We start from the raw sequence: 21,246 nt of genomic DNA, 5'->3' as shown, positions 1-21,246 counted from the left end.
GTTTGAGTTTGGGTCTGGCCTTTCCCCATATAAAGGATGTGATTAAGGAGTTTAATTTTGCGAAAAATGACTTGGGAATTGGTACAGCACTATGTTGAAAGCAATAATTGAGTTTGGGAAGCAGTATCATCTTAATTAAATTAATGCGGCCTGCGACAGAAAGGGGGAGTTTACTCCAGGTTATAAATTTAGACTTGACCAAATCCAGCAGTGGGTAAATGTTTTGTTGTAGGTCTAACCGACTGTATTGAGACATATGAACACCCAGATATTTGAAGTTGGAAACCACAGGTAGCGACGTAGGAATCCCGAGACAGGGAGCCGAAGTATGAGATAGAGGCATCAGGGCAGATTTATCCCAATTTATATATAGGCTGGAAAATTTGCTAAATTTATCTATGGTTGCTATCACTTGTGGTAGAGTTTCTTCTATTTTATCTATAAATATCATATCATCAGCATATAGGCCAATGGTATCCGTACGATCTGCAATATTTATTCCTTTAATATCCGTGGAAGATCTTATGCGTATTGCTAAAGCCTCTATCGCAAGGGCGAAGAGAGCTGGGGATAGAGGGCATCCCTGGCGGGTTCCCCTGTGTAATGTAAAAGAATCAGAGATGGAATTATTTACAATGACACGTGCCCTGGGATTCCTATACAGTGTGTCAATCCCCCTAATAAATTTCTCTCCAAAACCATATTTCTGTAGACACGCGGACAGGAATGGCCACTCGAGAGAGTCAAATGCCTTGGCCGTATCTAGCGATGCCAGCGCCCAGCTATTGTCCGGCTCTAGAGAGCTGCACTGAATCACCGATTGGACTCGCCTGATATTGATAGAAGTACTTTGCAAAGAATCTGTTTGGACAAAAATTGGGAGATTGTGGCATTAGGCAAGGAGTTTAAAAGTCCAAAAGCATCTACATAGTTAGGGTCCGTTAGCCAGGGGGTGACTTTGAGCGGAATATTATCAAGAAAAGAGCAGCATGGGGGCGGTTTGGGATAAGGACACGTCTAATAGATAAGGTGTTATGAGTTATGTCGTCTAATTTTTGTTTTGGGGGGTAACAGGTGTCCAGAGGTAAAGGTCGGCCTCCCTCCCCATCAGGGATAATTCGAGTTGTGTGTTTAGTTTAGATTATCCGGTTAGGTTTTAATAGGTTTATCCATCTGGCAAGGGGATTGTTTTGTAATAAATACGAAAGTCAGGCAAGCCAAGACCACCCTTGCCTCTGGGCAGAGAAATAATTTTTAGAGGAAGTCTAGCTTTTTTGTGTTTCCACACAAATTGAGAAACCAATTGGTTAATCGAGAGGAAAAAAGAGTTAGGGAGAGTTATAGGTACCATGTTCATGATGTAAAAAATCTTTGGAAAAATATAAGATTTTATGACATTAATCCTTCCTATCCAGGATAAATATGGTAGGTCATACTTCTTTAAGTCCATTTGTAGGTTAGCTAAGAGGGGGGTGTAGTTATATTTGAAAAGGGAGGAAGGGTCTGCCGATAAATAGATTCCGAGGTATTTCAGTTTTTCCAAGGGCCAGTTGAAGGGAGTGTCTTTTTTCAATGCCGAAATATCTGAGGTGTTTGCCGAGACATTTAAAGCTTCTGATTTGTTCATGTTTATTTTAAAATTAGAAAGTTCCCCAAATTCGGTGAACAATGTCCTAAGTCTGGGAAAAGATGATTTTGGGTTAGTGGTTAAAAATAAGAGATCATCAGCGAAAGCAGCCGCCTTGACCTCTATCTTACCTACTATGAGGCCTCTAATGTCAGTGTCTTGTCATATCTTCTCTATCAGGGTCTCCATTACCATGATGGAGAGGGCGGGGGAAAGAGGACAGCCCTGCCTAGTGCCATTTCGTATTTCAAAGGGGTCCGAAAAGATCCCATTCACCCCGACTTTGGCAGTTGGGTCCATGTAAAGGGACATGATAGCTTCTATGAAAGGGGGTGGGAAAGCAAATTTTTGCAATGTGCAGACCATATATTGCCAACTGATCCTGTCAAACGCTTTTTCGGCGTCTGTTGACAGGATGGTTAGTGGCGTTTTGGTTCTCCTTGCGTAGGAAATAGCGTGGAGGACCTTAACAGAGTTGTCCTTGCCCTCGCGACTCCTCACAAAGCCCACTTGATCGGGGCGAATAAGCCCTCCCAGTACTCCATTGATTCTTGAGGCCAGTATCTTAGGCTACGTTCACATTAGCGTTGTGTGACGCAGCGTCGGGCGCCGCTGCGTCGCCGCATGCGTCATGCGCCCCTATATTTAACATGGGGGCGCATGGACATGCGTTGTGATGCGTTTTTTGACACATGCGTTTTTTGGGGCGCACGCGTCAGGGCGCACAGGACGCAGCAAGTTGCATTTTTTTTGCGTCCAACTTTCGGCCAAAAAGGACGCATGCGTCGCAAAACGCAGCGTTTTAGCGTGCGTTTTGTTGCGTTTTTGTTTGCGTTGTGCGTTGCGTCGCCGACGCTGCGTCGCACAACGCAAATGTGAACGTAGCCTTAGCCCACAATTTTAGATTGGTGTTAAGTAACGAAATGGGACGATAGTTGCTGCATAGGCTGTCATCCTTCCCCTCTTTTGGTATAATGGCAATGTAAGCTTCCAACGCCTGGCGAGGTGGGGTCTTCCCTTCAAAGAAGGAATTGAAGAGATTTACTAGGTGGGGAAGGAGAATTTCAGAAATTTTTTTTATAGTAGCCTACCGGGAAACCGTCCGGACCAGGAGCTTTACCACTGGGGGTAATTTTTAAAGTGTCTTCCACTTCTTTTACCGTAACTTTAGCAAGAAGTGCATTACAGTCTTTAGGGGAGATTGTTGGAAGAGAGAGAGGGGCTAAGAAATTTTGAATTTTGGTTGTGGCCGTTGAACAGTCTTTCATGTCGTCAGAGGGGGGCAAATTATAAAGGGATTCATAATATTGGTGAAAGGTCTCAGCAATCTCCTTAGAGTCCACAACTCTCTTGTTTGTCTTAGTAAGAATATTTTTTTATAAATTTTCTCTTTTTGCTGTTTAAGCATCTGTGTAGTGAGTTTGCCACTTCTGTTACCATGCATGTAGAAGCGATGTCTGCAGTACATGAACAGTTTGGCTGATTTCACGTTTAACAAGTATTTGAGTTTATTGCGGAGGGAGATAAGTTCTTGGTGAGACTCACTATCTAGTGGTTTTATGAGTACGTTCTGATATGTTAATTTGGTGAAGAAGAGACTGAATTTCTTTGTCTCTCTGTTTTTTGATATATGAACTTAATGAAATAAGTTCCCCTCTGAGGACGGCCTTATGTGTTTTCCAAATGATGGGTGTAATTTGGCCAGTATTAATATTTTGGTCAAAAAATCGTGAAATGATGGTTTTTAAATTATTCACATGTTTTGGGTTATCAAGCAGTGATTCGTTTAGCCACCAGGTCATGGTGGCTCTAGGTAAGGTGGAGATAAGTATCTCCAAGAAAACAGGTGCGTGGTCCGAAATTGTAATTTCACCAATACGGGAAGATTTAATTAAGTGGAGCGCTCGGGATTGCACAAGTAGGTAGTCTATACGGTGGTATGAATTGTGTGGAGGCGAAAAGAAAGTGTAATCTTTTGTGGTGGGGATAAGTTTGCTTTTTTAATGTAAGTGTATGTAGCGTCAGAATGAGACTCCATAGGCTTACATTGTAAAGGAGACTTTAGGCTCACACATAGACACCAGTGTGATCTGGCGAGTAGGAATAGAAGTCATGTGAGTAAGAAGAGAACGGGCGCAGTACTGAAAACCATGGAAAGCTGTGATCTGTCAGTATATTCATACAGCTACACTACTCAACACATACATTCACATAGGTTTAGATTACAGATGAGCGGATGGATTCATATGACTTTGGTCTGGAGTCCAGGTCAGTGGTAACTTTGCAGCTAGACCATAGGCCTGCAAATCCCTTACCTTCCAGCCTGATCAGTCATGGCTAGCGCAGTGTCATCTGTGCTTTAAATCTGTGCACCAGCCTTGACCAATCAAACGCTTCACCGAGTACACCAGAAGAGATTTGTGGGCCTCTTGTCTAGCTGCCAAGTACCATTGACCTGGACACTAGAATAGAGTCCTTCAAATCAATACTCTCATCTCCAGTTTAGATAATAAGTTTTGTGGGAATGCTTCTATAAAAATGAAGTTAAGCACCTAATGAGCAGATTACTATGAAAACTGCTAAACCCATTCATGACATCCGCCGTACATGTACGGCACAAGTCGGAAGCAGTGTATGGAGTGGGCTCATGGAGTGAGTCCGTCCCATACTCAGCAGGTAATGGCTGGGGTTGTAGCATTATAAGCGCCCAATGGCACCGCCATGATGTGATGGTAGGCCGCTGTTGGGTTGCTATTACATCATTGGGTCTGTTGAAGACCTCTGTGCTTGTCCCTTGAAATCCTGCCTGTGGCTGGGCATCAAAGACCATGATATTTGTTATATATGATCATAGCTTCAAGTCCCATAAGGGGACCAATAAGAATGGTGAGACAAAAAGTTTTAATAAAGTGGAAAAAAAAACAACAAACCATAAGATCAAATCCACCTCCCTTTTCCCTGTATTAAAAAAAAAAAAAAAAAGCCTTATGTGGTATCACCACATTAAGAAAAGTCTGATCAATCAAAAAATAAAAATAATCTGATCGTTAACCCCTGTAAACTAAAGACATTCAAACACATTAAAATAGTTTTTTTGGTTGCTGCAGTGCCACAATAAAAGCTGTAACAAGCGATCTAAGCATCATTTCTATCCCAAAATGTTATCAATAAAAGCATTGTCTCGCCCCTCAAAAAATAGCTCCGTTGGCCAAAAAGTGAAAGCGTTACGGGTCTCAGGAAATGGCGACAAAACCCTCTCAAATTTTTTTTTAACTTCTGTTTTTTTCCACCACTGAAATAATAAAAAACTGGACATGTTTGGTATCACCGTAATTGTACTGATGAGGAAAATCATATTACAAGGTCATTTTTAACACATAAAGTTCACTGTAAAAACAATTCCTCAAAAAGTCAGAATTGTGTGTTTTCTCCCCACTTGGATTTTTTTTCCTTGTTTTCGAGTAAACTATATGGTAGAATGAATCGTATCATTCAAAAGTACAAGTCTTCCCGCAAAAAACAAACCCTCATACGTCTATGTGGGTAGAAAAATAAAAAGGGAATGGTTCTGGGAAGAAAGGGAGGAAAACCGAAAAGGCAAAACGGGACAGAAATGACAGTGAAGTAACATTATTATGAGTAATAATTAAAAATGTTTATTTTGAAGGCTTTTAACAATTCGAGATAAAGGACAGTAATACACCATCGTGTACCACAGTAAGGAAGTTTGCCGAGGTTGCACAAGGATACAATGCTCATGCATGATATATGATTCATTATTAAACTCCGTGTAGGCGTTCTGAAGTATGCGCACCATTGGGGCATGATTGTTATATAGAGATATAATACTTGCTAATTGCAATCTTTTCTTCTGTAGATCGCTCTTTGAGTTGTGGGGACATGGAAAATGCCTGGAGGAGCTCAAGCAGTCAATCCAGAGCTATCCCCTGGAAAGGATGGTATGGGCAATCACAGGACTATTACTGTAAAGTGTCCTACATTAGTAATACATTGCATTTACATTAGTGTTAATGCCCCAGCATGTCATCATGTAGAACCACTTCAAGGGGTATTCCCATCTCCAAGATCCTATCCCAATAGCTTAAGGTACCTTCACACTAAACGATATCGCTAACGATCCGTGACGTTGCAGCGTCCTGGCTAGCGATATCGTTGAGTGTGACAGGCAGCAGCGATCAGGATCCTGCTGTGGTGTCGCTGGTCGTTTAGGAAAGTTCAGAACTTTATTTGGTCGTCAGATCGCCGTGTATCGTTGTGTTTGACAGCAAAAGCAACGATACCAGCGATGTTTTACAATGGTAACCAGGGTAAATATCGGGTTACTAAGCGCAGGGCCGCGCTTAGTAACCCGATGTTTACCCTGGTTACCAATGTAAAATGTAAAAAAACAAACAGTACATACTCACCTTCGCGTCCCGCGGCGTCTGCTTCCTGCACTGACTGAGCGCCGGCCGTAAAGTGAAAGCACAGCACAGCGGTGACGTCACCGCTCTGCTGTTAGGGCCGGCGCTCAGTCAGTGCAGGAAGCGGACGCTGGGGGACGCGAAGGTGAGTATGTACTGTTTGTTTTTTTACATTTTACACTGGTAACCAGGGTAAACATCGGGTTACTAAGCGCGGCCCTGCGCTTAGCAACCCGATGTTTACCCTGGTTACCCGGGGACCTCGGCATCGTTGGTCGCTGGAGAGCGGTCTGTGTGACAGCTCTCCAGCGACCAAACAGCGACGCTGCAGCGATCGGCATCGTTGTCTGTATCGCTTAGTGTGAAGGGACCTTTAGGTATCCATGGTTATGACCACTAATGAACGATCTCTCACTATCTAACATGGATACTAAGCTACTACAATGTCCTGCACATGGCAAATCAGAAGAACTAGTTGGAAGTATGTGCTAATATTATTATAGGATTTCAGAGAGAGGAATACCCCTTTAAACACCCACATGTCTTTGTCTTACTGGCCATCCTTATTTTTCTTAGATTCCCTATCTTCAGCCCAATTCTACATACAAGATATGCATCCACAGCTTCAACAAAACCTTGACGCAGAAAGAAAAGGTTGTAAAGATAGACGTGAGTAGTCATTGCTGTCTGGGCAGTATTATATGTACCATAGAATAAAGTCAAAGGAACGTCGTGTGATCTACAGGTGAAGGTGGACACTTGGGTCCTGCTCCTGGGAACTTGTTGAACAGCTGTTCTCTCTGGGGGAGATGGGAATACTTGTGCAGCACGGAAAACCTTGCATTGCAATGCAACCTCTTAAATCAATGCGTATCTGTTTTCTTCAAAGGATATCTGTGGTTCCCTAAGCAGTGTTTCTCAATGTTTCTTAGCTCAGTACCCCATACATCAGAAGCTAAAGACTGATTGTGCAGGGGATGCTCTTTATGGCTCAAGAACACTGGTGTAGTGTGTCCCATATAGAAGTCTATGGGGATTTGTATATTTCAGTATGCCTTCAGTTATACACAGATATATATGGCATTTTATTCAGATTTACATGGGATTTAGCATAAAATTATTTGCTTCCTATTCCTTGTGGTTGACAAGATTGATCCATTACTGACAACCTTTAGATCTGTTGGAATTGACCTGACATTTGTCTAGTCTGCATTTTTGATTCTCCGGGTTTTTTTTTTTTTGCTTTTTTTTAATCCTTACATTTTGTACGTGTTGTGACTCTAATAAAGATTGTTTGCCAACACAGGCAATGGAGTTCATGCCATTTCAAGGGAAAGTCAGTTTGCAAAATGCAGAACATATATTCTACTTACTGGAGGATTATGGACCTGACCCAAATACTGCCCCCAAAGATCCATTGCACATCTACTTTGGCCGGTGGGTGAGTACTGGAAAGCTCTGAATAACCAATTGCATCCTTGTATGAGGCATGTAAGTTTTTCTGTGTGTGGTTTGACACAAGTCATATTTCCTTTATTTAAAGGGGTTATCTCCTCTGACATACAAATAGGATAGTTGCAACTGTGCACCCACCTCTTCATCCAAGGAGCGCATGCTGAGAATCTGTTTTTGAGAATGATGTGGTTCCCAGCAGTGGGACATACATCTATCAGACATTTGTGACATATCCTATCAATGTCCTTTAAAGGGTTTGGCCTGTCCTTAGGGTACAAGTCTGCAGTCACTGTGTGACTGGAGACTTGTGAATCTTCACATTGTATGCCCTACGCTCTGTGAGATTCTCTGGTGCCAGTGCAGGAAGTGGGCTGTTATATGACCGCAAGCATATGATTTGCATACTTCTGGCCACCTTCCAACTAGACTGTCAGGATCACTCAATACACTTGCATTGAGTGAGGCCTTGCCCATCTAGTCGGCACATGACTGAATGTATGCAAATCACATACTTGTGATCACGCACCCGCTGCTCCCTGCACTGGCACCGGAGAATCTCACAGACCACAGCCTTGTACCCTAAGGCCGGACAACCCATTTAATATCTAAAGGCTAGAACCAAAGCCTTAAAAGACAGAAAAGTTTATCCTATCTCCAGTTGTAGCAGAAATAACAAAACAAATCCCAAACTATGCTATAATCACCTTCCCAGGCTCCAGCACTGTGTCGTCACCGCTGCTCCTGGAGTCTTGTTATTGTCTGCAGCGGTCACTTTGGCAGTGCTGAAGACAATAAATGCGATCAGTGGCTCTACACAAACTGCTTAGGGCTGCTGAGCTCTCTAATTGACTGCCATGCGTTCCAAGGGGAAGTACAGCACAGCTATTAAAAAAAACACAAAACATCTATGAGAGCTTAAGGGAATAACTTTTTTGAAACGTGGACAATTCATTTAACTAATGCAGAACGCTTGTATTTTCTGACCCGTTTCTTTGACAATTTTCTGTTATTGGCATACAGTGTGTTAATATTACTAAAACAGATGTCAGTGCTGCCTACATAAATCTATGAAGTGGCGGCAATTTAAAAAGCTGTTTGAGTAATATACAAATGGGGCAACGATGGTTGTTACATAAGAAAAAACCACTCACCTATCACTACTCTGTCCTGTGTCAGGAGACTACTGGGTGACACATGACACAACGTGTACAGGAAAGGTACTGGCCTGATAGGTGAGTAGGTGTGTTTTTTGTTTGTTACCGCTGCTATTGCACATTTGTATGTAACCAAAATGTAGTGAATAACTTAACAATAATTTAAAAAGCGCTGCCTGCCTCGCGGCCGGAAGTACGCGCACCGCTGACCCCGTCACGTGATTGAGGGTCATCGGTCCATTGCTCACACAACCAGAGGTCTCCTCGAGACCTCTATCGTTGTTGATGGCAGATTGCTATGAGCGCCACCCTGTGGTCGGCTCTCATTGCTAGTCTGTAATTCTGCATAGAGGTGATCTGTGCATCACCTCTATGTAGCAGAGGCAATCGAGCTGTGCCAGCTTCTAGCCTCCCATGGAGGCTATTGAAGCATACCAAAATTTAAAAAAAAATAAAAAAAAATTATATATATATAATTTACAAATATATATATATATATATATATATATATATATATATATATATATATATATATATATATATATATATATATATATATATATATATATATATATATATAGTTCAAATTGCCCCCCTTTCGCCCCATTCAAATTAAAACAATAATAAAAAAAAAAAAAATCAAACCTACACATATTTGGTATTGCCGTGTTCAGTGTCGCCTGATCAATAAAAAAAAAAAAAAAAAAAAAAGGATTAACCCGATCACTAAACGGCGTAGCGAGAAAAAAAATCAAACCGCCAAAACCGTTTTTTTGGTCTCCGTGACATTATATTAAAATGCAATAATGGGCGATCAAAAGAACGTATCTGCCCAAAATGGTATCATTAAAAACGTCAGCTCGGCACGCAAAAAATAAGCCCTCACCCGACCCCAGATCACGAAAAATTGAGACGCTACGAGTATCGGAAAATGGTGGAATTTTTTTTTTTTTTTTTAAACAAATTTTGGAAAAAATTTTTTCACCACTTAGATAAAAAATAACCTAGTCATGTTAGGTGTCTATGAACTCGTACTGACCTGGAGAATCATAATGGCAGGTTTAGCATTTAGTGAAACGAGCAAAAAAGCCAAACAAAAAGCAAGTGTGGGATTGCACTTTTTTTTTTTTTGCAATTTCACCGCACTTGGAATTTTTTGCCCATTTTTTGTTACCCGACATAGTAAATCCAATGGTATCGTTCAAAAGTACAACTCGTCCTGCAAAAAATAAGCCCTCACATGGCCATATTGACGGAAAAATAAAAAAGTTATGGCTCTGGAAAGAAGGGGAGCGAAAAACCAAAATGAAAAAAACGAAAAAAGCTCTGAGGTTAAGGGGTTAATGACCTCTTCTTAAATGACCTCTTAAGAGAGAGAGGATTCAAAAAGATATAAATAAACTGGAGCAGTGGGTAGCAACTATGGTTTTTAACAGGGAAAATGCAAAGTACTACATCTGGGCAATAAAAATGAAAAAGCATATACAGAATGGGAGGAATAGGGCTAAGCAACAGCACATGTGAAAAGGACTTGGGTATACTAATAGATCACAGACTAAACATGAGTCAACAGTGTGATACAGCAGCAACAAATGCAAATGCAATTCTGGGATGTATTAACAGAAGCATACAGTCTAGATCACGTGAAGTCATTATTGCCCTCTACTCCTCTTTGGTCAGACCTCATCTGGAATACTCTGTCCTGTTTTGGGCACCACATTTAAAAAAAAAGACATCAACAAACTGGAGCAAGTTCAGAGAAGAGTGACCAGAATGGTGACCGGTCTGCAAACCATGTCCTATGAGGAATGGTTACAGGATTTGGAAATGTTTAGCTTGCAAAAAAGAAGACTGAGAGGAGACTTAATAGCGGTCTACAAATATCTCAAGGGTTGTCACATTGTAGAAGGATCATCTTTATTCTCATCTGCACAAGGAAAGACTAGAGGCAATGGGATGAAACTGAATGGGAGGAGACACAGATTAGATATTAGAAAAACTTTGACAGTTAGGGTGATCAATGAGTGGAACAGGCTGCCACGAGAGGTGGAGAGTTCTCCTGCAATGGATGTCTTCAAACAGAGGCTGGACAGACATCTGTCTGGGATGATTTAGTGAATCCTGTATTATTGAGTAGGGGCTGGACACAATGACCCTGGAGGTCCCTTCCAACTCTACCATTCTATGATTCTAAGTGTAAATCATTGATTTATGAGATCAAACTCAAAAGAACAGTTTCTCTTTAAGGCTATTCTAGAAGTATTAGTCATTTGAATAGCATTTTCATTGTTTCGGCATGGAATTATTTTGTGAAAATTTAATTAACTTTTTTTTTCTTCTTAAGATTGCGGATGGACAAAGAGAGCTAATCAATTCGTACAGTGTGAAAACGAGGCATTTTATTGGGAACACAAGCATGGACGCTGGGCTTTCCTTCATCATGGCAAACCAAGCCAGAGTTAAACCCAATGATGTGGTGTTCGATCCTTTTGTTGGCACTGGTAAGACCCACTTGCAATTTTTCAACATTTTCAATACTATTGACTGCTGTATTATAGATTTTATTCTGGATGTTTAAAATGACTTTTCTTGCTTTTTCACTAGCCCCTTTACAGCATTTACATGCCTTTTTTGTGTTTGTGGACCTCAAATGTGAGGCTGATGTTTTAAGTCTTTTTTTTTGCCATTTTGTGACTGCTTATGAACTCCTGGGGAGTGGAAGCTGACACCTTGATGTCTGCAGAGGGTGGCAATGTGAAATTATAATTTGGGAATCGAAAGCTTTACCTAAAGAAAGAAATACTGCTGATACATTAATGCTGCAATGAGACTAAGCAGATGGCTGTTTCTTCCAAGAACAACTATAAATATCGGCTTTATCCTTAAAAAATAGTTTTGTGTAATAGGAAGAAAACATTTTTCTTGTACATTTAAGCAGGTTGGGGATTGTCCTCTATCAAAGGAAGAATGTAAATGGTTCACAGACATGTAGCTTTAAAAAATTATGCCTTTAATAAGCTGTGTGCATAGTTCACGTCCACAGAACCATTACTCTCTGTCCTTTGACCTGATATCAACCATGTGTTTTCCCACCCAGAACATAACATACCTTTTGTCTTGGTGGTGCTTCCTTATGTTAGTACCTTAGGCTGGCCATACACATCAGATACTTGTCTGCTAATAGAGGTCTATCCAATCCCCTCACCCCCTATACACATACACGTGTAAGGCGAGTGCTTACCTGCCATTCTGTAAAAAGTAAAGGATTGGGCATGTTGAACTCTATCTGCACACTCCCTCTCTCCCCTGGTGGAAACACTATCAGCTGACTTTGGTCCAAAGAGTCTTTAGTCTGTCTGGCTATGAGATAAACATATTGTATTGCACAAAACGACTTTGTTTATTTAGGGTCAAACTTTGTTCACACCATGTTTAATGGTATACGTTAAGGAATAAGCTCAACTTATATGTCTGAAGTACAGTACTGGGCAAAAGTTTTAGGTAGGTGTGGAAAAATTCCGCAAAATAAGTGTGCTTTCAAGAATAGAAGCGTGATTTTTATCAATTAGCCAAAATGCTAAGTAAATGAACAAAAGAGAAATATTCATCATATGAATATTTAGTGAGATCCCCCTTTGCATTTGAAAACCCCTCCTCCGCCACCCCAAGCCTGTTTTCACCTTCATGACCGGGCCAAATTTTACAATTCTGACCAGTGTGGCTTTATGTGGTCATAACTCTGGAACGTGAACAACGGATCTTGTTGATTTTGAGATTATTTTTTTTTGTGACATATCATACTTCATGATAGTGGTAACATTAGTTCGATATGACTTGCGTTTATTTGTAAACAAAATTGGAAATTTGGCAAAATTTTTAAATCAGAGTTTTGTCAGACAAAATAGTTAATAAATAACATTTTTGCATCATACATGACAGCACCACGAGAGAGGGGATCCGCCCATCAAGGACAGGAAACCTTCAAGATAAAAGGGGCGGCTCCTTCCACATCATTTGGTTTCCTGTCCTTGACGGGGAACCCTCAAGATGAAGGACTTCTGATGAAGACAGAAGAGGATGCCTGGGCCTGGGTCAGGTAGATTTGGGCAGGCGCTGGTCTGCTGCACCCGTCACCAGGTACCGGTAGTCGCCTCGGGGGTCATGTATTCCATGCCCCCCCTGAGCGAAGCATGGCCACAACCCGTGAGGCAAATCCCGGGTGAAGATTATCCACGGGGGCCGCAGGTGGCGTTCCCCCCCCCTGTTGACTTAAAATCCTGCTGTCCACGGGGGTCACTTTTATGGTGCCCCCCCTGTTGACCAAAGGTGGCCATGCAGCCCGTAAGGCACATCGTTGCCCGGGCTGGGTAAGCTCCTTGGAGGTTTTGGGGCCCTCCCTGTTGAGCATTTAAAAAACAGGTCTCCCACCCTCCTCCCTCCCTGGTCGGTACCTGAGGCTGCACAAGGAGCATGGAGCGGTGTCCGGAGCACTGGCATCAGGACGTTGCGGGTGAGTGCTGCGCTGCCTCCTAGAGCCGTGGCGTGGACATTCCCGCAGCTGGCTCCGGGTACCGGAAATGGTGGGTACGCGCATGCGCACAATACCCGGCGGCAGCACTCGGAACCCTTGTGCAGGAGCTAAGGGGCAGGGGGACCAGAATCTTCGGCGCGCACCGGAAGCAAAAGGCCGGGTGTGCGCCTGGAAGTAAAGCGGGCATAGGCGCTGAAGGAGCGTGCACCGGAAATAATAGCCGTGTGCACGCGCAGGACCCGGCGGCAGCACTCGGGGCAGGATCAACCAGGTGAATGGTGGATTTAATAGCGCGCATCGGAAGTGTTTGCCGGGTGCGCGCTCAAGCATATTTATATAGCGCAGGCGTTGCGCTAGCGGCCAGCAGATGCAGGATCAACCAGGTGAATGGTGGATTTAATAGCGCACACCGGAAGTGGTTGCCGGGTGTGCGCTCTGACATAATTATACAGCGCAGGCGTTGCGCTAGCGGCCGGCAGATGCAGGATCAACCAGGTGATTGATTGCATCTATGAGCACCGGAAGTGGTGCAGGCACGATCAGCCAGGTAATCAAATCATGACAGGTGCGCACATGCACCTGACTGCTGAAGCAACCAGTAATGGCAGGATCAACCAGGTGATTCATTAGAAGAAAAAAAAAAAAAAAAAAAGAGAGGAAGTGAATCTATTTAAACGAATCAGAAGTGCTGCCCTGTGTCACTAAACCAGGCCAGGTTGAGGGTGACTACTCTTGTTACGTGGTAGTGTGTATGATGGAGAGCTTTTCACCAGAACATTTGATACCACAGCAAGAGATGCAGGAGAGGCGATCTCGCTCAAGTGAGAAGAGCCAGATCCGCCATGGCAGCAGCAGAAGCCGCTCGGACAGCGTACAGACGGATCGACATACCAACGAGGGGTCCCTAGTCTCATTGGGAGACACGGAGAAAACCAGCCAACCTCCGGATCCGGTACCCGTACTTTGAAAGCATCCGAGTGGTGAGTGAACTGCGAGAAAGTCCAGCACGCTAATGTCTGTTCTTTTCTCTTATCTCCGTCTCTCCCCTCTTTTCTTACTTACATTGGGGGGTGGAGTATAGGAGGTCCCCAAGAACTGTAAATCAAAGGCTTAAAAACAAGGAATGTCCCGTATGCAAAAAAGCATTGAAACCATCTTGGAATAAAAATCTGTGTCAGGATTGCATTAACAAGACTGTGGCGGAGGAAACACCCTCCTTTACAGAGAGTCTAAGATCACTGATCCAATCGTAGGTCTGTAGGTATGTAAAAACATTGCAGACAGCCGACACAGATACCAGATCTAGGGACAGATCCAGCCCCTCTGTAGCATCCCAGAGGGATTCCTCAGAGTCAGAGGAGGACTCAGATACAGCCCACTGTTCAGATAGTAGCTCAGAGGAGGAGGATACATTTCCAGCGGAGGCTACGGATAAGCTTATAAAAGCTGTTCGCTCTACCATGGGGCTGGTAGATGAGAAGGCAAAAAAGACAGCCCAAGAACTTATGTTCATTGGTCTGCAGAAGAAAAAACGGAGGTCATTCCCTGTTAATGAACAGCTACAAGAACTGATTAAAAGGGAATGGCAAAAACCGGAGAAAAGGTCGCAAATAACCACCTCCCTAAAGAGAAGATATCCTTTTGAAGAGGAGGCCTCCTCATCTTGGGATAGAGCCCCGAAGATTGATGTGGCAATTTCAAAAGTTGCCAGAAAATCCTCCCTGCCATTCGAGGATCTAGGTTCTCTAAAAGAACCTCTGGATAGGAAGGTGGACAGTTCCCTGAAAACAGCATGGGAAGCCTCGGCAGGAGCACGAAGGCCAGCTATCGCGGCCACTTGTGTATCCAGATCCCTAAAGATCTGGATAGACAACCTGGAGGATCAGGAAGAACAAAAAGTTCCCAGAGAGACTATCCTAGAGGCAATACCGGCCATGAGAGCAGCGGCAGTATTTCTAGCTGAAGCATCAGCAGACTCAGCTAGACTGGCAGCAAAATCAGCAGCTTTAGCCAACACAGGACGCCTTGCCGTATGGCTTAAATGCTGGCAAGGAGATACTCAGGCAAAGATGAAGCTTTGCTCTTTGCCATGTGAGGGGAACTTCTTGTTCGGACCGGCATTAGACGAGGTGTTGGAGAAAGCCGGTGACAAAAAGAAAAATTTTCCAAAACAGCCATTTCAGCCCTTTCGGCACTCCTTTCGGAGAGGCTGAAAATTCCGAAGGCAGCAGTATAGAGACCGAGACAGGAGCAACCTCGATAAGCGGTCCAGGGGAGGAAAAGGCTTCTATTTTGGCACATCCCCCAGGAACACCAAGAAACCCTCCCAGTGACGGTCCTTCTCAGGTGGGAGGGAGGCTCTCTCACTTCCTTCCAGCCTGGGAGAGGATCTCATCCAGCGTATGGATCCGACAGATCATAGGATCAGGCCTAAAACTAAAATTCCACCACTGGCCTCCAAGAAGATACATGCAGACCCCGGTACAGTCCTCCCCAAGAGAAAAAAGACTGGAGGGGGAAGTAACATCACTCCTAGACAAGCACGTCTTGGAAGAGGTTCCTATAGAGGAAAGGATGGAAGGATTTTATTCCCCCCTTTTTCTCATAAAAAAAACCAGACAATTCTTGGAGGACAATGATAAATTTAAAAGGCCTCAACAAATTTCTAATAATTCCATCATTCAAGATGGAAACAATAAAATCAGCAGTGAAGCTCCTATATCCTCGGTGTTACATGGCGGTCCTAGACCTAAAGGACGCTTATTACCACGTCCCAATCAGACAACAAGATCGTCCGTTTCTCAGAGTGGCAGTCCAGATGGGGTCCCAGTTGCGTCACTTTCAGTACAGGGCTCTGCCCTTTGGGATAGCAACAGCCCCACGAGTGTTTACAAAACTGATTGCAGAGGTCACAGCACATCTCAGAGAAAAAGACACTCTGATAATACCCTACTTAGGGTACTGTCACACAGTGGCACTTTAATCGCTACGACGGTACGATCCGTGACGTTCCAGCGATATCCATACGATATCGCAGTGTTTGACACGCTACTGCGATCATGGACCCCGCTGAGAATCGTACGTCGTAGCAGATCGTTTGAAACTTTATTTTGTCGCTGGATCTCCCGCTGTCATCGCCGGATCGTCTTTCACTTTACGGCGGCACTCAGTCAGAGCGGGAAGCAGACTGCAAGGGACCTGAAGGACACCGGAATGTGAGTATGTACTGTTTTTTTTTTTTTTTACTTTTACGCTGGTAACCAGGGTAAACATCGGGTTACTAAGCGCGGCCCTGCGCTTATTAACCCGATGTTTACCCTGGTTACCCGGGACCTCGGCATCGTTGGTCGCTGGAGAGCAGTCTGTGTGACAGCTCTCCAGCGACCACACAACGACTTTCCAACGATCACGGCCAGGTCGTATCGCTGGTCGTGATCGTTGGAAAGTTGCAGAGTGTGACAGTACCCTTAGATTACTTCCTGATAGTGGGGAAAAACTTTTCTCACTGTCAGGAGCAGGTCAGAATAGTGATGGACACTCTACAGACACTAGGATGGCAACTGAACCTCAAGAAATCCAAACTAAAGCCAGCAATGGTCCAGAATTTCCTGGGGATAACGGTAGACTCCGTGGCGCAGGAGTGTCGCCTCCCAGAAGAAAAAGAGGAAAAAATCAAACAAATGATTATGACAACATTAACAAAACCAGAGATGACTTTAAGAAGAGCCATGTCGGTATTGGGGTCCCTAACCTCCTGCATACCGGCAGTAAAATGGGCCCAGTTCCATGCAAGAGAACTGCAATGGTGTGTGCTGCAGAACGACCTGGAACTTTAGGGGCAGCTAGAGCAGAAGTTCATTCTCCCACTCTCTGTTCTCCAATCACTCAGATGGTGGTTACAGATGGTGATCTCCGAGAGGAGTTCCCTGGACATACACAGCCTCCAAGGTAATCACAACGGACGCCAGTCCATGGGGATGGGGAGCTCACTCAGACACACTATGGGTCCAAGACCCCTGGGCTCAAGAGGAGAAAAATCTATCCTCAAACGAGTGGGGACTCCTAGCAATAGAAAAGGCGCTAGAGAGATTACTTCCACACTTGACAGGGCATCATGTGAGAGTCCTATCGGACAACCGAACAGCGGTCGCATACGTGAACCACCAGGGGGGCACCCGTTCTCGGTCACTGATGCACATAACCAGAAGACTCATGACTCTAGCCGAAAGGCATTTCCTTTCATTATCGGCCCTGCATATTCGAGGTGGACAATATAAAGGCAGACTTTTTAAGCAGGAACCACTTGAGGCAAGGGGAATGGTCCCTAAAAAAGTCAATTTTTCAACGGATAGTGCACATGTGGGGAAGACCCAGTGTAGACCTCTTTGCCTCAAAAGCCAACAAAAAAGTTCAAAAGTTCTGCTCCCTGAACCCAGCAGACAGGCCATTGGCAGTAGACGCCTTCAGCATAGAATGGACGTCAGGTCTCCTGTATGCCTTCCCACCGATATGTCTAATCCCAGCAGTTCTGAAGAAGATCAGGGAGGACAAGGCCAGGGTAATTGTGATAGCTCCCTTCTGGTCGAAAAGACCATGGTTTTACTGGCTGAGAGTGATGTCAGTGACGGACCCGTGGGTTCTCTCGGAAGACCAGGACCTTCTAACACTGGGTCCCTTCAACCACCTGCAGAATTCTGGGCTACATTTGACAGCCTGGCATTTGAACGGTCGTTACTAGAGAAAGAAGGGTTCTCAGCTGGTTTAATATCCACCTTGCTCAGTAGCAGAAAACCAGTAACGGCCACTTGGTCCTCTCCGTCTACATTTTTCAAACATTATAGGCTAGACCTATCTGCTACCTCTGATCTCACATTTGGGAGAAGAGTGTTACAAGCAGTGATCCCTCCCTTAAAGAGAATACAAAGCTCTGTAACTCTCTCATGGTGCCGTCATGTATGATGGAAATACACGGGTATTACATACCTGGTAATGTGTTTTTTATTCGGACTCCCATGACAGCACCACGAGAGAGGGGATCCGCCCCTTTAGGAACAGGAAACCCACAGATACAAAAGGGCGGCACCTCTCCCATGCATCAGTTGGTTTCCTGTTCCTAACGGGACGGGATCCTGCAGATTTCACAAAAGGATCCCAGGCCGGCCGGCCGACTCAGGTAGCGAGGGGGTCTCCTACCTCGGCCGGTGCGGGGTTCCTGGTAGATGTCGCAATGGTCCTGGCAGGGCTGCATGTGGCGACATTCCAGCAGGGAGCAGCCACCGGTGGTGTCCTGTCTCCGGGCCAGCGCCGGGTGAGTATGTCCCCTGGGTCTCCTCCTTCTGTGGTGGCTGGGGTCTCAGGTATGCGGCGGTGCTCGGGGGCGCCATCCGGGGGTGATGCGGCTCTGTCCGGCGTCCTCGCCGCTCTGTGCGCCGATACTGAAGCGCTGGGAGCCCGGGTGATGCCGGGGGAGGAGTCGGCGGTCACTTCCGGGTTTCCGGGGTCCTGCGCATGCGCAGTGAATCCAAGATGGCGGCGCCCACCGGTAATAGCATCGCCGGCGTTCTGAGCCCCAGGCTTACCGCCTGCACCAGGGGGAGGCCGGAAGAAATAATCAGGGGAGCGCTAGGCACAGCTGCTGACCGGAGGAGGGGTTATAAAAGGAACTCCGGATCGTGATCCCTTGCTTCTGGCCTCATATGGTGAAGATGGAGGACGAGCACGTGCAGTTGCTGCAAGAGGTGTCCCAGAAGCCCAAAGGGAAGGATCGCGACAGGAGGAGTAGTGAGTCTGGCCACAAAAGCACCTCCAGACAGGGGTCTGGAGCATCAGCCAGTGGAAATCCCCCTCGTATTCCGGTACTTTTTCTTTGGGCAGCGCTGGTAAGTGATCTTCGTGAAAGTTCACCCAGTGACACGATTCCCCTCATATGTTCCATTATAGGGAAAGAAATGTGCCGGGAAGGCGAAACACAGGGAATGTGGCATCTGCGGGGTTCCCCTACCTGATTCGTGCCCTAAAAAATTATGTGGGCCCTGTATCCAGCAGACGGTGAGGTCTCAGGAAAGGGGTGAGGGGGAGAGCATTATATCTACAGGGATTAGATTGCTTTACTTACCCCCCTCAGGTAGCGGAGGAATCCCTTACTATGACCACCAGCTTGAAGGAAATGATCAGAATGGAGGTCAGACAATCCTTAAAGGATCTTTCTCAAGGAGGAAGCTCTAAGTCCAAAGCTCCGTTACTCTCCGATTCTTCAGTGGAAGAGGATAAGGAGGAAGTTTTTTCCGGTTCAGCTGCGTCATCCTCTTCCTCGGATGAGGACACCGCCCGCTTCTGTCTACCCCTTGAACGAGTGGATAAGCTGGTTAAGGCGGTCAGAGGAACGATGGGCATAACGGAACCGAGACCCCAACTTTCCAAGGAGGAAATTATGTTCAGTGGGTTGGAGCAGAAAAAACGGAGAGTCTTCCCGCTCAATAAAAAAATCCAGGATCTCATCAATAAAGAATGGAAAAAACCCGAAAGGAAGGGTTCCTTACCTCCAGCGCAGAAGCGCAGATATCCATTCGATGATCCTGCAGTCACCAACTGGGAAAAAGCCCCTAAGTTGGACGCGGCAATAGCCAAAGTGGCAAAACGGGCCTCTCTCCCTTTTGAGGACATGGGGACCCTTAAGGACCCCCTTGATAGAAAAGCGGACACCTTTCTAAAAAGTACCTGGGAGATGGCGGCCGGTTCTTTAAGGCCTGCGGTGGCTTCAACCTGTACAGCCAGATCAATGATGGTCTGGTTGGAACAGTTGGAGACTCAGTTAAAAGAAGGTGCATCAAGGGACTCTATTTTGACTGCCTTACCACTGATCCAAGAAGCGGCTGCTTTCTTATCAGATGCATCTATTGACTCTGTCAAAATGGCTGCTAGAGCAGCAGGTCTCTCGAATGCGGCCAGGAGGGCTCTTTGGCTGAAATGTTGGCCAGGCGATATACAATCAAGGTCAAAACTCTGCATCATTCCTTGTAAAGGGGAGTACCTATTCGGGCCCACCTTAGACGAACTCCTAGAGAAGGCGGGAGATGACAAAAAGAAGTTCCCCAATCTGCTGGGGTCCTACCGTCGTCCCTTTAATAAAAGAAGGTTCGGTCGCGGAGGGAAGCGTACCTTTTCACCTTCAAGGGATCGGTCTAGGTGGGATGACAGACGTAGACGAGGTACGGGATATATGTTCCGTCGTTCCTCAAAAGAAAGGAAGAAGGAGGACAAATGACTAGGAGCCCCGGTGGGGGGTAGACTTTTACATTTTGGTTCAGAATGGTCAGAGATCACGAATAGTATCTGGGTGCAAGATACTATTTCTCGGGGTCTTACTCTTGAGTTCTGCCATACCCCACGGGATAAGTTTATGTTGACTCCATTGCGTTCTAATCCCCTAGAGCAATCTGCTCTGGAAGAGGAGGTGTGGTCTCTCTGTTCAAAAAATGTCCTTACACAGGTTCCAGAGGCTGATAGAGGGAAAGGGTTCTATTCTCCCTTGTTTCTTATTCAGAAGCCCGACAACACGTATAGAACCATCATAAATCTCAGACATCTTAACAGTTATTTGGTTAAGCATACCTTTAAAATGGAGTCCATCAGCTCGACAATAAAGATACTGTTCAAAAACTGCTTTATGGTGGTAGTCGATTTAAAGGATGCCTATTACCACGTACCTATTCATGTGGATTTCCAGCAGTTTTTGAGGGTAGCAGTGTTAATGGGAGGAGTTGTTTATCATTTTCAGTACAGAGCTCTTCCTTTCGGTATAACATCAGCCCCTAGAGTATTCACAAAAATAGTGGCGGAGGTGATGGCTCACTTGCGAGAATCTAATGTCCTTATTGTCCCATACCTTGATGATTTCCTCATAGTAGGTAACTCTGTAGAACACTGTTTGTCCCAACTGGAGCTAACTAGAGTTAAGTTGGAACGCCTGGGCTGGATAATTAATTTTGAAAAATCTCGGTTACAGCCTCAAAAAATTCAGAAGTTTCTGGGCCTATTACTAGATTCAACTACACA

The 21,246-nt window shown here is 44.9% G+C and overlaps 1 protein-coding gene across 3 annotated transcripts in view; it reads left to right on the top strand.

Annotated features, from left to right (window-relative positions):
• TRMT11 (tRNA methyltransferase 11) overlaps nt 1-21,246 on the top strand; it is a 103,628-nt gene that overhangs the window by 11,228 nt on the left and 71,154 nt on the right. For 2 of the 3 annotated variants that reach the window (XM_077289434.1, XM_077289435.1), the window contains 4 exons: nt 5,505-5,586; nt 6,628-6,720; nt 7,358-7,492; nt 11,005-11,161. In XM_077289434.1, coding sequence (XP_077145549.1) covers nt 5,505-5,586; nt 6,628-6,720; nt 7,358-7,492; nt 11,005-11,161 — 467 coding nt within the window. Of the gene's footprint in view, nt 1-5,504; nt 5,587-6,627; nt 6,721-7,357; nt 7,493-11,004; nt 11,162-21,246 lie in introns of those variants that run through there. The other variant, XM_077289436.1, reaches the window with a different exon arrangement.

This window comes from Ranitomeya variabilis, chromosome 2 (genome assembly GCF_051348905.1).
Source record: "Ranitomeya variabilis isolate aRanVar5 chromosome 2, aRanVar5.hap1, whole genome shotgun sequence".
In the NCBI taxonomy this organism is placed as follows: Eukaryota; Metazoa; Chordata; class Amphibia; order Anura; family Dendrobatidae; genus Ranitomeya; species Ranitomeya variabilis.
Note: the sequence above shows the minus strand (reverse complement) of the source record. Positions and strands in the feature narration are given on the sequence as shown.